The following is a 15,402-nucleotide window of genomic DNA, read 5'->3' as shown; positions in this document are numbered from 1 at the left end:
GTAATTTCTTCTCGAAACTTTTAGATGAGATAAGTGAGTTAATTTTTTTTAATTATAAAAAAAGAGGTTTAAAACGTGTCGAACACGCCTCCAAAACGTATCGATCACACCAACAAATGTGTCCCTGATGTCTTCTTTTTTTATACTTTTTTTTTAATTTTCGAACACGTAATTCACATATTCAATATGTGTTCTAACCATATTTATGTCTGATACTGCATTAAAAATTTAGGACTTGATTACTCACTTCGGGTAGAATTTGGCCCAAGTTTGGGATACTAATTTAACAGGCAACGGGCACTTTAGGCCTCCAATTTACCCTTATTTTACTTTTAACTGTAGCAGTAACTAGTACGTTTTTTTATACATATATAATAAATATTTTTTATATTTAATATAAATATAAAAAAATTATATATAAATCAATAAATTATATTAAAAAATAAATAAAAGAAATTAACTTAAAATATTATTGACAAAATTTCTAATTAACATGGAATCACTCTTATAAAACAATAATTATAAGTAATTTTAAGAAGTATTCAATTGAAGGGCATACTTAATATTTGATGCAAGTGTGTTATTAATTGTCGTTTATAAGTATGAATGGTCTGGCTTTAATATATATAAAAAAAACTACAATTCACCACGTTCCAAATAATTTAATCTCTCTTGGAAGTATGATGGTTTAATCCACTTCTAATAAGAATTTTTTTCCAAACTGCTAAACACCAACAAAAAACATTAATTTATCATACTCAATATTTTATCAAATCGAAATCAATCAATTATTTATCACGCACACAAAAGTAAATAGCCCCTGTGGGATGCTTTGTGTATATGCATATTTTTTAAAAATTATTTAAAATAAATTTTGTATAATTTGTATTATTTATTTAAAGCAATCAAAATATCTGCAAAATAATAAATTTGTATAAATATATTATAAAAAAATATTGGAAAAAGATAACATGTCGGGAAGAAAAAAATGTATGAAAAAAATTACTAAAAGATAGTTATTGAAGACCGTGCCATCAAATTTATTATTCTCCAATTATATATAGTGTTAAATACACTTACTCCTCGAATTATTTTCAAGATATTATTTATCTTCTAAACTAACAATTATAAAACTTACCACTGCAGCTCAATATTTGATTTAGTTATATATATATATATATATATATATACTGAATTAAAATTGTAAAAGTATATATAACAATTAATGATTGTGAAAATGTATAGATAATTAGAAGAAAAAAATAATAAATAAACAATTATTGTGATAGTTATTAAAGAAACATTAAATTGGATGAGGGTTTGGGGAAATGGACAACATTAGTTTGCCAGACCAAACACAAACATTGAAACATTTTATATTTCTTGTATTATTAGTAAAATAAAATATGTGAAAGGTAATGAACTGTAGCAGCAATGTGGCACCACATCATTGACATACTTGTGCAGTGTCAAAATAAGTGAAAAGAAAAGGGGGCCCATGATTGATAATATAATATATATATCTCATGAAAAGTAAATTGGATGAGGGTTTGGTCACCAGTTCCATTTATTGCTATTATATAAGAATATCTTTATGATAGATTAATTAAAATTATGTACAAACATTGTGCTTGTTTACCCAATTTTAAGTCTACCAAAATAGTTGTAAGACTGAAAAATTAGGGGAAAATATTTTTGTTTTATGAATTTAAATTAAAGCCTTATAATATCTTGAAATAAAGATAAAAGGGCTGGAAGCATATTTTTGGTTGCGGATGTCCAATCTTCTCCCAACTTGTGAGAGTCGAGCAAATTACGAGTCACTATGAAAATATGGAGACTTATGAGTAAAAAATATGGAGAATATGAGAGAGAAAAAATAAAATATAATTATAAATTTATTAAAATTATAGAAGTTTGTGGGGAAAAAAAAGAACATGGAGACTGTGAGAAAGAAATATGCAGTAGTGGGTTGAGAGAAAAAAAATATAATTATATAATTATTAGAAAGTATTTAATATTACTATTTGGACTATTTTTTTAACGAAAGAAAAGAATTAAAGAGTAAAATTGAGTATTTAAGAATTGGTATGACGAAAAGATTTTTTATTTTAATAGTATAAATGAGCTATAATTTTTACGTGTAGTTCGCTAATGCTGGATTTGACTATTATGGACTTTTTGGTGGATTAAGCTCCTAACAGACCATATTTAAATATGTATTGATTTAATTTATCAATTAATAAAAATGTATAAGGACGATATTTTGTATATACTTATTACAAATTTATTATCTTAAAAATATATAAAGCCTCAAATTTGTTATGAAATTCAATATTATCTTCAACCATAACACCTTGACAAAACAATTGTATTGAATTGTGACCCATAAAACAATGGCCTCTTCAACAAAATTCTTTTGTAGTAGCATTGGGAGGAATGAAACTAGACAAAATAGAAGTAAGCAATACAAATAAACAAAGCCGTCTTAGCTCAGCCGGTAGAGCGCATGGCTTTTAACCATGTGGTCGTGGGTTCGATTCCCACAGACGGCGGTATATTTTTATTTTTGTTTTCTCTAATCTGAAATTTTTTTTCTATAATAACGTTTTATATCTATCTATCGGTATATACAATTTATTGTAGACAAAACGAGTCGAGTAAAATGCCCTTATATTTATTTTTTCAGTTAATTAGTTATAGTAATTTTATATTCATATATACTTAGAATTAATTTTTTTAATGGTTTTGATCAATTATTCATCATATCTTTATTTTATTAAATAAATATATTAAAAATTTAAATTAGTTCACACATTAATTGTCTTTCAATTTCTATGACATAATTTTCGTGTACCGGTATTATGAAATCTTAATACTATATATTATATGGTAATGCCATTGGTTGACAAATTATGTCTGCTTGGACTAAAATATTCTTAAATATACTTAATTTTTTATTATATTTTTAAAGTTAATTTTCAATCAACAATGCTTTATTCACACATATTTAAGGTTAATTTATTTTATATTGGTGTTTAAAAATGAGTTTTTAATTTTGTAATTTTGTGCAAAAAATGAGAATATGTTTGGATAAAGGGTTTCGATTTTATTTTCTATAATTTTGAAAAACATAATGTGATTGAATGGATTAATTTTGGTGTGCATTTATGTAAGAAAAGATGTGATGAAATAAAAATATATTTAAAAGTGCAAAAATTAAATAACGATATTAAAATTATCGCGAATTATATGATTTGAGTATCAGAAAATTATGTCTGAAGACCCATTTAAACCTGATGACTTCAAAATTTATAAAAATCTTGAGGGACTTTGACAAACCCATTTAAACCTGAATCCACTTTGTTTGGATTTGCAATTTGGGTCGTCTCTCGGACAGCCCAAAACAGCCTTTTCTTTGGGCTGGTCTCCCTCTGTTTATGAAATTATCTTACAGTGTCGATGAGCGGTGGAATCAATAGAATTTGGGAAAAATAATGGAAAGAATTCGTCTTCCATTTCTAAATTATCTTACAAAGACACAAAATTCGGGCCAAGAACACCCTAATATTGAAATGTTTTTCTTTGAAGAAATGCCCGAACAGTGGTTGAAACAATGAAATTTCACAATAAAATAGTGGCCTTTGACAACAAAAGTGTGAAGATTATGTTCTCCTCAAGAAGACGATCGGAATGATAGGTAGGTACACCATAACATCTCTCGAACAAAAAGTTACAATTATTTAAAATTTTACTATCGAACCATGCATTTAAAGCACTATACTTTCGACTTTCGTTAATTGAAATGCTCTAAAAATGCATTTACCTCTTGTTCAACGTTACTTAATGTTCCTTTTGACATATCTCGACCCAGGTCCCCGTTACAATCCGTGCAGAAAACACCCTTTGATTAATGCGTAACCAATACAGAACAATGTTTGGCAGTGGATGCAAATTAATGAATGGCTAAACTTACAGATTTGGGTAAGTCAGAATCCAAATTGATGTGGGACAAATTAACAACTAAAAGATGATTAAAAGGAAGGGCATGCACTGCATGCATGTGGATAATACAGCAGCCGAGCTACCTACCTATAACATTAGCCTAAAATCCAATAATTAATTATGAGATTAGTTAAGTAGTCTTAATATTTAAAATGGATTGATGTATGTGTATTGTCTACCCCTAGCCAAAAACTGACCCTACCCATGTTCATTTTCTTAATTTAATACTTATAATTTTACGCATAAATTGCAGAAAGTGGTAGGGATGGTGTTGGATAATTTGCACAATGCACCCCTCAATTGCAATAGTTTCAAAGTTAAAGAGTGTTTGAAACCATAACTAAAAAAGGGAGAAAAGTTGAATTTTAGGAGGGCTTGGGAAAACAAGTTAATACTTACAATTTTAACTTTAACTTGAGTTCGGTCGAATTTGAATCAATTATATGATAAATACAATACATTTGAAGCGACACCGGTACAATTAGGACTACGGACAAAATATTGATCTCCTCAATCTATGATCGATCAAACAAAAGAATTACGTATAAAATAATCATGAAGTAATAAATAAATCAAATATGGGTTTCATTTAAGGGGATGTTTGTGGTGATATCAATTGGTAATTAATTTATAACCTAGAATTGATTAATTTGCAGCATATGGGATGGTGAGAATGAACTCTGAAGAATCTAGGCTAGGGCTCACCAATTTTTGCCCAAAACCTCATCATCAATTCATCATTGCCAGCTAGCAAATCATATATATATAAATTATCCTTCAACTCACAGAATTGTTGATTCTTGTGTTTGTCATTTAACCCCTCCCCCCCCCCCCCCGCCCACCCCAAAAAAAAATGAATAAAAATTTAAATAATAATATGAAAATTAACTATGTCACATCATCAATAACTTTTAGAAATATTTCAATTAATTGCAAAAAATTTTGCGAAGTAAAATCGTCAATATTAACAATTATAGATGAAAAAGTAAATTAGCAATCCTTATAATTAAACAATAATCAATTAAAACATGATTAGTGTCGACAATTAGTGATATATAATAATTATATAATTATTGTTGAGTTGTTAATAAATTTGTCACTATATATGTGTGGCTCGTGATTACCAATATTAATTTTTTAAAATTATATTGTGATAAAATAAAAATTATTACGTACTACCAATTAGTCACCTAATGTTAGTCATAATTTTGATTTGTCCTCATTAATATTATTTTCTTTTTAGCTACACCAACTAGTATTAATAATGAAATTACTATGTGATTAATAATTTTTATTTAAATTATATATTAATCATATTATGAGTTTATTAACATGTATTCAATCGAATCTATCCCGAATCAAAATTTTCCATATATATATAATTCATGGTCTTATCAATCCTTTGTCAATAATTAATGGGGTAGCTAGATTGAATCCAAATTAAAGGTTAGGTAAGTTGAACTTTTCACTATGCAATTAAGCCAAGGACTCTATATATCATTTCATTTCAACATATCTTAATCACATAATCAATGATTTAGCATGCAAATTTCTTTTCTACCACTAGAGGGGTTGCACCTTTCACTGCTTTGTTTGAAGTTGAAAGACCTCCTAATTAATTGGGGGGGGGGGTACTCTACTTATTGCTTTAATTAGTCATATCCATATATATATATATATATATACATGATGTATATATAGTGACGGGCAATATATAAGAGATAATTATATTTATATCACTTGATCTAAAGTTTATTTATACAAACCATCCATAGTTTTTTGCATAATTATAGAAACGATCCATAACAGTAAAAAAAAATAGGGGTAGCTTGTGTAAGGGAAAAGTATTATTTTAGTCCGCTAAGTGTGCCTAATTTTAATTTTTATCCGATAACTATGACCATTTTTATTTAGGTCCAATAACTTATGAAATTGATTACTTTTAGTCGTCTGGCAGATTTTCGGATAATTTTACCCCAATGAGTGCATATGGCTAAAACTGCCTTTCAAAAGTTGAATAGGGGTAAAATTATCCGAAAATCTATCAGATGACTAAAAGTAAGCAATTTCGTAAGTTACTGGACCTAAACAAAAATAGAAATAGTTAACGGACTAAATTAAAATTAAACATACTTAGTGGACTAAAATAATATTTTCCCCCTTGTGTAATGATGTTAATATTTTTTAGGGATGCGTGTGTAATATTTTAAAAAATAAGAAATTACTTGTATAAATGATAACAATATTTTGATAAGTATATATGTAACACAGACATCAGCTATAGCTAATCGTGGAGCTGAAGTCCACCCCACGAGTTGTTTGTTACTTTTCTATTCAGACACGTCAACTTACTATATATTACATCATTATTATTATTATTTCTGAATTTTTTAAAAATGGATATTCGTGACTACCAGAATAAATTAGTATATAAATATATGCTCATATCCATTGCAAAATCTAAAATCATATTTATATTTATTTATAAATACGAGAAAAATGTGCTTATTTTGATGTGTTTTTAACTAAAAATATGCTCGTCATCTCACCTGAATGGTCCGTAAATTTATGCTCTCACGCAACCTGCATGTGGGCTAGTTTTGAAATTTTTTGATAAAAATGCTTCAATTCGTGAAAATTAATAAATTGGTGGACTGAATTGTCAAATCAACTTTTCATGGCCAAAACTGCTGAATTTTGATCCTAAATGTGGTCCAGTTTTTTTGGGAAGCCATTGATTATTGCTACTAATATTTCAAACTAATACCTCCCAAAAAAGTCAAAAATAAGTCATATTATTCAACAAAGCCCATCATTAAGAAGCTAATTATCGTTATTATGATGAACATATAAAATGATAAACCCGATTCAAAACACTACAAATCGGTGGTCAGTGGCGTCTATGAACATCATAGCACATGTATACAAAGTGTCAAGCATGTAAAATCTGCATGAACCCTAACGACTGGAGTTACGTGTGAGACAAAATTAACTATCCAATCTAAAATAAATGTTTTCATTAATTAGGTCAATTCTTAGGGGTGTGGATGTCCGTTATAATATTAATATGAAAAATGCATATTTAGATCATAGCACTGCAGCTTTATTGTAATTTTAATCCTGTAATTATATATACATATAATTAAAATTGGCATTTTGATCTTTTAATAAAGAAGTATAACTTAGACCTTACTTCCATTACTGTTGTAACTTTTTGATTTGAGGGCAATTTTGTTGGGCGAAAAACCATACGTTCTGTACGTGTCCTCAAGTTTAAGCTGACACGTGACCTGCACGTGCTAATTTCCAACCGTTTCAAGACTTTCTGAAAAAAAAAATGTTCTCAAATCGCAAAATTTAGAAAGAAAAAAAAAACCAAAATCATAGATTTTTACTTTTTGAATGATCAAAATGCCAAACACCTATAATTAATTACAGGATCAAAATTACAATAAAACTTCACGTGGGTTCTGGTAGTATTAGTCCTATAATTTGATTTTGATCCCTAAAGGTCAATTATTTGAGTTGGATTTGTTAATATAATCAAGTTTAACAGAAATAATTAATTAGTGAGCAATACCAACCCCTCCCCCCCCCCCCACCCCCACCCCATGGAAAAGAAGAATTTTTATAGATGATGATGAGGAAGATGCATAGGGAAAATGTGGAAGGAAGTGAAAATGGCCCACCATTCAAGTTGAAGCATGTGCCATCATATGGTAGTTGGCCCTTATCCAGCCCCACATATCCTCTCTTTTTCACCTCCAAAATCAAACATTAAGACATCTCTCTCCATATCTAATATATAACAATTTCATCATCTAATTTTATTTTAATTTTATATGTCAACTACTATATATCTTAATTCATATTTCAAAATTTATTTGAACCCTTCTTTAAAATAAGACTTTTCATTCAACGAAATTAAATAAATAGCATTTTTTCCTTCTAAATGATTCTTTTTAAGTAGATGGAGAATATATATATATACAAGTCATTTTCTTTTATTTTATATATATATATATATATATATCATATGTCGAAGAGTACTTTGCAAGTCGTTTTCTTTTATTTTAAATTTATATGTTCGTGTTAATTCTCTTTTTTTCATTGGTTATATAATAAAACATAGATATCAAAAAATAAAACTTAATTATATATATAATGAAACATAAAATAAAAAATTAATGTAGAATTTTTTATTAAAAAAGATCAAACTGCATGCCCTCCATAATCACCACACATTTGCAATCCTTTCTCTCTCCCCCAACATTCTTTTCTCTTTTTCATTGCCTTCACTCTTTCTTCCACAATTTCCTAACCTAATCTCTCTCTCTCTCTCTCTCTCTCTCTCGTGTTATAAAGATATACATCATGTTGTCAGATGTCTGAACTCTTCCCTCCACCCCCAACCCAGTTGTGTCAGAACAAAATCTTTATCTCAAATAAGAACCAAAACCCTAAAACTCCTCAGTCATAATGAAGACAGCCAAGAACCTTCACACAAACCCTACTTCCATCAAAAACCGCTTCTCTCTTCGCTTTCTTCGAGCCATCAACAAGCTAAACAACAACATCATCAGCACTCCTCCTCCTCTTAACCCGGCCGACAGACGCAAGCGATACCATGCCATCAGAGCTGCAGCTTACGCGTCCATGGCGTTGGCTGTCGGTCCAAACAAAGCCTGGAGCCGCGCGGTGCTCCGGAAGATCAGAAACCGGACCAAAGAAATGATAAAACCTAGAACTAGAAGAGGTGCTGTGGGAGGATCAATTAACCCTAGAAATGAGCTGGGGTTGGGGCAGGAGAACGAGCTGCGGGAGCGCGTCCCGGGCGGCGAAGCCATGGATTTTCGCAGGTTGTTGAATGAAACAGGCCATTATATACAGTGCCTCCGAGCCCAGGTACAGGTCATGAGGAAGATTCTTCATTATTCTTCAACATGATATGATCACCTATATTACATATATTGTATGTTGTTCATTTGTGTGTATATATACATAAATATGTATATATAGAGAGACAGACGGAGCCGCCGGAGTGGAGGTGGCAGCCGCCCTCTGAGGAGGACATTATATATATATATATATCTCAATACTATATGTAAGATAGATTGAATAATTTAGTTTTTAAATTATCTGAGTTAAGATTTCTATCTAGTAATTTAAATTTCTTTACTCTTCTTTGCGGTATCTCTCTCTCTATGTACAGATAGATGTAAGGATTGAATTTTTTATTTTAAATCTTATCGTATCAATCTTCTATTTGAATTAATATATCATAGTAGAAAATTATGTTTTATTTTATTTAAATACAAAAAAAAATTATACATATAACATGCATGTATATAATTAATATAATAGAAGATACTATAAAATTTAAAATAAAAAGTCCAATCCAAGAAAGATGTAGATGGTTAATACCAATCAATTTAGATTACCAATTATATATATATTATATATGCATGATGTGCAGACAGAGGAAATTAATATGTAACTAGTCTATTTATGTGCTGAAATATTGCTTAATCATTTTATTTTTATTTTTCATGTTTTCATTCATTTAAATTGGGATTTGGACTTCGGATAAAATATTAAAGTTATTTTATGTATATACTAATCGTCGGGGTATCACATATTCTTGCCTGCACATAATAAATAATATTTTATATTTTAAAATAAATTATAAATAAGAGTAAAATATATAAATTAACACATTACACAAAAAATCGGTACACTAGTATTAAAATCATCATTTTATATCTAATAGCATATCTTTTCCTTATAATAGTAAAGATATGATTGTCTGTCTAGCAAGGAAATAGGTTATTACCAGCACAATATATATATATATATGAGATTTTTTCTTTTTTTTTTTTAAAAAAAAATAGAAGATTGTAATTATGTGAATCTTTAAGTTAGGATTTGATTTGAAAATTAATATGAATTTGCCTTAATTAAACTGCCCAAAATCTATTAATATGAATTTTGAGTCGAGCCCTAATATATATATATTAGCCCTTTTTTTCTATAGTTCTTTTCTAGTATAATTGATCATATAAATCTGATGAAAATCAAATTAGATATATTAACAGTCTCAAAATTAAATATCTAACTGGTCCAATTTTTAAATTATTTTGGTTTTCATATTTTTGTGGAAAAAAGAAAAGATGTTAGTTTTGGGTACAGCTATATTTTGCTTTATTATTTAGAAAATATGTTACTCGATTGGTGTTGTCGCCTTAAACTTTTTAATTATTGACGAAACGGAAAATTATAAGTTTTAATTTAATTAATATAATAATTTAAGCACATATATATAGAAATGATGTAAAAAGTATATAATAGTTTAAATAACAATTAATTGGAATGTATATATAATCGTGACTCGGGTTTTTTGGCAATATTTTGAAAACAAATTATCTGAAAAATATTTAAAATGTAATGTTTTAATATATAATTAAACTAAAATTCGTCTTAGTTAATTAAAAATATAGGAGTGTCACTGGCTATATATATATACAGGGAATCATGTTGTGTATATTCTTATAAATTTCTTGAAGCATATCTTGTAAAAATATTTCAAAATTAATTAAGCATCTTAATTAACATACTAATTTTAAATTATTTAAATTATAAAATTATTATAGTTATTAGCTATATTTTTCGATCAAGACTTAATATGATATGTAAGTCGTAAAAGTATGATCAATCAAAATGAGTTATAATAATATATAAAACACGTAATATATATATCAATGTTCGTTTAACTGATGAAAGACAGATAGTGGACAATACTATTTTACTCTTAAATTACAAAATTGCTAATATGTGGAATCGAACTAATTTTAACACAGTAAATATAATACAATACTTATCATGTGATGTAATTTTGTTATTATTTTTGAATTATATATTACTAACGTGATAAATATAACACTTATTATATAATTGATTCAAAACTAATCCTACCTAAGTTGAGATAATAAGGTGTAAAGGCTTCCTCAAGATGTTCCAATAAGGATCCGCAAATTCATATTGTTGTCTTTATAATTGATTGAGCCTAATTAGCTTAAAGAATGTGAATGTAACACTTAAAATCAGTCCAATTTTTGAATTGTCGGGACGAAGAAATTATAACTTTAGTCCTGTAATTTATAGAGGTGGTATTTTTTATTTTATGTGAATTGCTTTATGTAATTTAGTCATATAACTTTAATATTTTAGCGATTTTAATACTTTTTCAACTGATTTGGTTTGAAAGTTTCTTGTGACTTTTACATGATCCAATCAATTGCAGCTTAAGTCTTGTATATCAATTTGTACATGCAGTACAAAATATGCAAACTCCCATAAATTACAAGACTGAAATTATAATTAATTGGATCATCAAGTCACATGCAATTTTTCAGTTAAATCAACAAAAAAATGACTAAGAGTACCAAAATGTTAAACAAATTACAATAATAAATTAATGCAAGACCAAAAATGTCACCGCCCCTAAATTACAGGAAAATTATATTTTTTCCGACAAAGGATTGAGAATGGCTCCAACTTTTTTTCCTCAGAATAAAATTATAGCTCCGGTTGCATGCCTCCTCCAAAAAGAATCGTGTTGGTGGGGCTGAAAAAATAATTAAACTATTCGATACTCGATTGAGATCAACCGATAAAAAACTCGTTTTGAACTCGATTTATTAATTTAACAAACCAAACTTGAACAAAAAGTTTTATTTGGCAAACCTTTGAGCTCAGCTCGAACTCGATTCGATTAGTGCAAAAATAGTAAAATATACTTAAAAATATCAAATTACTCGAGCTCGACTCGAGTTTGATCCAAATAAAACTCGTTTGAACTTGATTAGAATAATAATTAAATCAAATTCAAACACAATGTTTGAAGCTTGATAATAATACAAACAAGTATGAAAATAATGTGTTCGGATCGACTCGAATCATTTACACCCCTACATGTTGGTACAAAATAGATATCCTTTTTTTTCAATTAAAGCAAAAATAGCATAACTGTCGTTCCGCCTTGCAAATTTACAGGTCTATTATTTTTTTTGAGTAAATCAATTATAACTACGTTATAAATTTTAATCATCAACAATCAATATATCAATTATAAATTATAAATTTTTAAATGAGTAAAATACAATTTAACCCCCTGTATTTTAAAAAATATATAAAATAGCCTCTTATAAAAAATAAAACAACAAACCCCCTGTAATTTAAAAAATGTAGCAGAACACCCCCTCTATCTCACAAGCGTATTATAGGCTCCAACTTTTTTTTTTAATTTTATAATTAATAAATAATATTTTTATCCTTACTTTAAGTGTATGTATATATATATTGTATTTAATGTGTATATATATACATATGTATAGAAAACAATAAAATTAGCGCTGGCACGACAAGGACAAGAGTTGAAGAGGGGATGAGAGGACATGAAGGAGGAAGGGAGGTGGGCGGATGAGGAAGAGGCACAAGCAGCGTCGTAGATGGGGAAGCGAGGGCGAGCATAGAGGAGAGGCAGACCGGGCACAGAGGAGGCCGTCGGGGAGGAAGAGGCGGGCGATGAAGAGCGCTGGTGTGTGGGTGGGGTGGGGGTGAGAGAAGGAGACAATATTTTTATTTTTTTAAATATATTTAACTATTTTATTTATATTTAATAAATAAAATATGATAAAAAAATTATATGTTAAATTTGGACCGTTAATTTAGATTAGGTTAAATTCGAACCATTAAATTGTACATCAAATCTAGACCTTTAAGTCAAATTTAATGAAATCTAACCGTTGAAGCGAGATCTAACAGTTCAAAAGTTAAGATGTAAAATTAATTTATTATCAAAAATTAAGCCCGCGTTGCATGAAGGGCATGTGTGATACACCTCCTGGTCCGAGGGAGTGTTTTGCTATACTTCTAAAACCACAAAGGGGTTTTTTGTTGGTTTATTTTTCACATAGGGTATTTCAAATATTTTTGAAAACACCGGAGGCTAAATTGCATGTTACCCAATTTTAAATATTTGTAACTAATCAATAATTACTATTATATTAAATTAATATTTACTTTTAAAGTAGACAAACACTCACACATTAATCAAATTTGAACTCTATAACCATTATAAAACTTCAACTTTACCAATTGAATTAAATTTCATTAGCAATGTGCGATTGTAATTATTTTGTTAATCACATTGGCGCTTTATCGTTATAGTTAATCTGTTCGGGGCAAAATCATAACTCCACTTCTAATTTCATATATGTGGTTTTCCTTTAACTTATGTATACTGTACATCAATAATTTGACGATGAATAAGTAATACGGACTAAACAACGATTATAATGCTCAAATTGTGGGGCCTCAATTTTACCATTTACGTAAAATCGTCATTCTTACAACAGTTAAAATCTGAATAAAAGAAAATATTTCTATTTATATTTGAACAAATTCATCTCTGTTTTTGAACCATTAATGGATTTCACCTACCACAAAAGCCTTGTTAAAAGAAATGGATATGGGCTAAGATTGTAAGACAGATCAAAATGTGAAAAGCCTAAGGAGATTAATTCGGCCCAATTATGTGTGGCCCAAATTGAAATGAAGGTAGAATAGTAATTTGGGCAACAGCATTTCACTAGTACCAAAACCCTAAATCCTTGCCGCTTTATATTCCCTATTCCCATCGCCTCTTGTATTCTTTTCCCATCCTACCTCTTTAGGTTTTCCTCCGCCGGAGAGAGAGAGAGAGCAGAGAAACAATGGCGACGCCGACTGAATCCGTACAATGTTTTGGACGTAAGAAAACAGCGGTGGCCGTTACTCACTGCAAGCGTGGCCGCGGACTGATCAAAATCAACGGAGTCCCAATTGAGCTCGTTCAGCCGGAAATCCTGCGATACAAGGCTTTCGAGCCAATCCTACTCCTCGGCCGCCACCGCTTTGCTGGCGTCGACATGCGCATCCGCGTCAAGGGTGGAGGTCACACCTCTCAGATCTACGCCATTCGTCAGTCCATTGCGAAAGCGCTCGTCGCCTTTTACCAGAAGTACGTTGACGAGCAGTCGAAAAAGGAGATTAAGGATATTCTCGTGAGGTATGATAGGACTTTGCTGGTGGCTGATCCAAGGCGCTGTGAGCCCAAGAAGTTTGGAGGTCGTGGTGCCCGTGCCAGGTTCCAGAAATCCTACCGTTGAAGTGTTGGTAGTGATTATGCGTTTATTACTATATTCATCAGTAGTTTGTTTTGTGAGAATTAAATTAAGATACTGTTTTGTTATGTTTTGGATAATTTGGCATTTTGTTCTTTTTTCCTGCTCGAGGATTCTATCAGACAACGGTTTTGGGATGCCCTTTTTTTATAATTTTCACATTACTTTCTTATAAGTGGGATTGTTATTGCGTTTTATCTTCTTCTGGCTATACTATATAATTGTGTGATATATGGTATTCTTTTTCTGCGGCAGATATTGGTGTGTTTGGGATTATGATAAAAAAAACTTTGACGATTAATTGGTGAATGAATTTCGAGCTGATGATAGTTCCTATACCAGTATATATGGATGCAAGACAATACTCAAGGATATGGACTATAATGCTATTTATTGATTGGATATAAATTGTATTGCTTATTAATTGTAGGTAACTATTATATTCTTGATTGATTTTCTTGTTCAGAATCCTTATATGAAATAGAAATATTATTGTGCTTATAATGTATTGTGTATGATTATTATTGTTTCAAGAATATTATTATTATTATTATCATTAATACAAAAATATTATAATCAAAAGATTGAAATGGATTTAAGAAATTGAAGATGCTTTCTCGACCTCAAACTTGACTCATCAGCACCTTTATCCTGAAATTCTTTGTTAAGTATATCATTTTTCTGCTCAATTGACAAGCCAGCTGGGCTAACCTTATGTTATGTTGTCATATACCTTGTCCTCATATTGTAAGTAATAGATGAGATATGAATGGCTCGACTAGTGCATATTGTAAGTATTCCTATTGCATGTTAGTTTTCTATAACTTTCTTGTGCATAATTGTCAAGTTGGCTTGACTCACTTTTTACTCGTCCTATGAATGGAATGGAGAATAGTGTAGTGTAGAGCTTTCTTTTGCTTAATTGGAGCTGGCTCGACTGACATTCCAATCCTTCCATTAATATAAAGTATGTTATTTTGTCTGGTTTTCTTGTGCCTAATTGCAAGGGAAGTTGTTTATATTTGACTTGCTAGGTCACCTGAATCATTACTGTCTTATTTTCTTGTTTTGTGGAAATAGGAGAAAATCTGATGATGTTTTTTCTTTTACTTTGATGTACAGCTCTCTGTATTTTTACTTTATTAATCGATAATCCTTGAATGGCTTTTAGGTA

The 15,402-nt window shown here is 29.6% G+C and overlaps 2 protein-coding genes and 1 non-coding gene across 3 annotated transcripts; all 3 read left to right on the top strand.

The window, feature by feature from the left end:
• Positions 1-2,482: 2,482 nt before the first annotated feature.
• Positions 2,483-2,555, top strand: TRNAK-UUU (transfer RNA lysine (anticodon UUU)). The gene has a single exon. It is a non-coding gene; the product is annotated as a tRNA-Lys (tRNA).
• A 5,686-nt stretch (positions 2,556-8,241) lies between these two features.
• On the top strand, positions 8,242-9,165 carry LOC105170851 (transcription factor IBH1). The gene has a single exon (XM_011091774.2). The coding sequence runs from the start codon at positions 8,485-8,487 to the stop codon at positions 8,950-8,952; it is 468 nt and encodes a 155-aa protein (XP_011090076.1). The 5' UTR covers positions 8,242-8,484; the 3' UTR covers positions 8,953-9,165.
• Positions 9,166-13,689: 4,524 nt separating this feature from the next.
• On the top strand, positions 13,690-14,403 carry LOC105170522 (small ribosomal subunit protein uS9). The gene has a single exon (XM_011091318.3). The coding sequence runs from the start codon at positions 13,779-13,781 to the stop codon at positions 14,211-14,213; it is 435 nt and encodes a 144-aa protein (XP_011089620.1). The 5' UTR covers positions 13,690-13,778; the 3' UTR covers positions 14,214-14,403.
• The last annotated feature ends 999 nt before the right edge of the window (positions 14,404-15,402 follow it).

This window comes from Sesamum indicum, linkage group LG9 (genome assembly GCF_026168435.1).
Source record: "Sesamum indicum cultivar Baizhima isolate 11 linkage group LG9, ASM2616843v1, whole genome shotgun sequence".
In the NCBI taxonomy this organism is placed as follows: Eukaryota; Viridiplantae; Streptophyta; class Magnoliopsida; order Lamiales; family Pedaliaceae; genus Sesamum; species Sesamum indicum.
This window is presented reverse-complemented; position numbering and strand designations above follow the sequence as displayed.

Bases quoted from the DNA above. Each gene is read 5' to 3' on its own strand.
- LOC105170851 (XM_011091774.2), top strand. From the start codon at position 8,485: ATGAAGACAGCCAAGAACCTTCACACAAACCCTACTTCCATCAAAAAC.
- LOC105170522 (XM_011091318.3), top strand. From the start codon at position 13,779: ATGGCGACGCCGACTGAATCCGTACAATGTTTTGGACGTAAGAAAACA.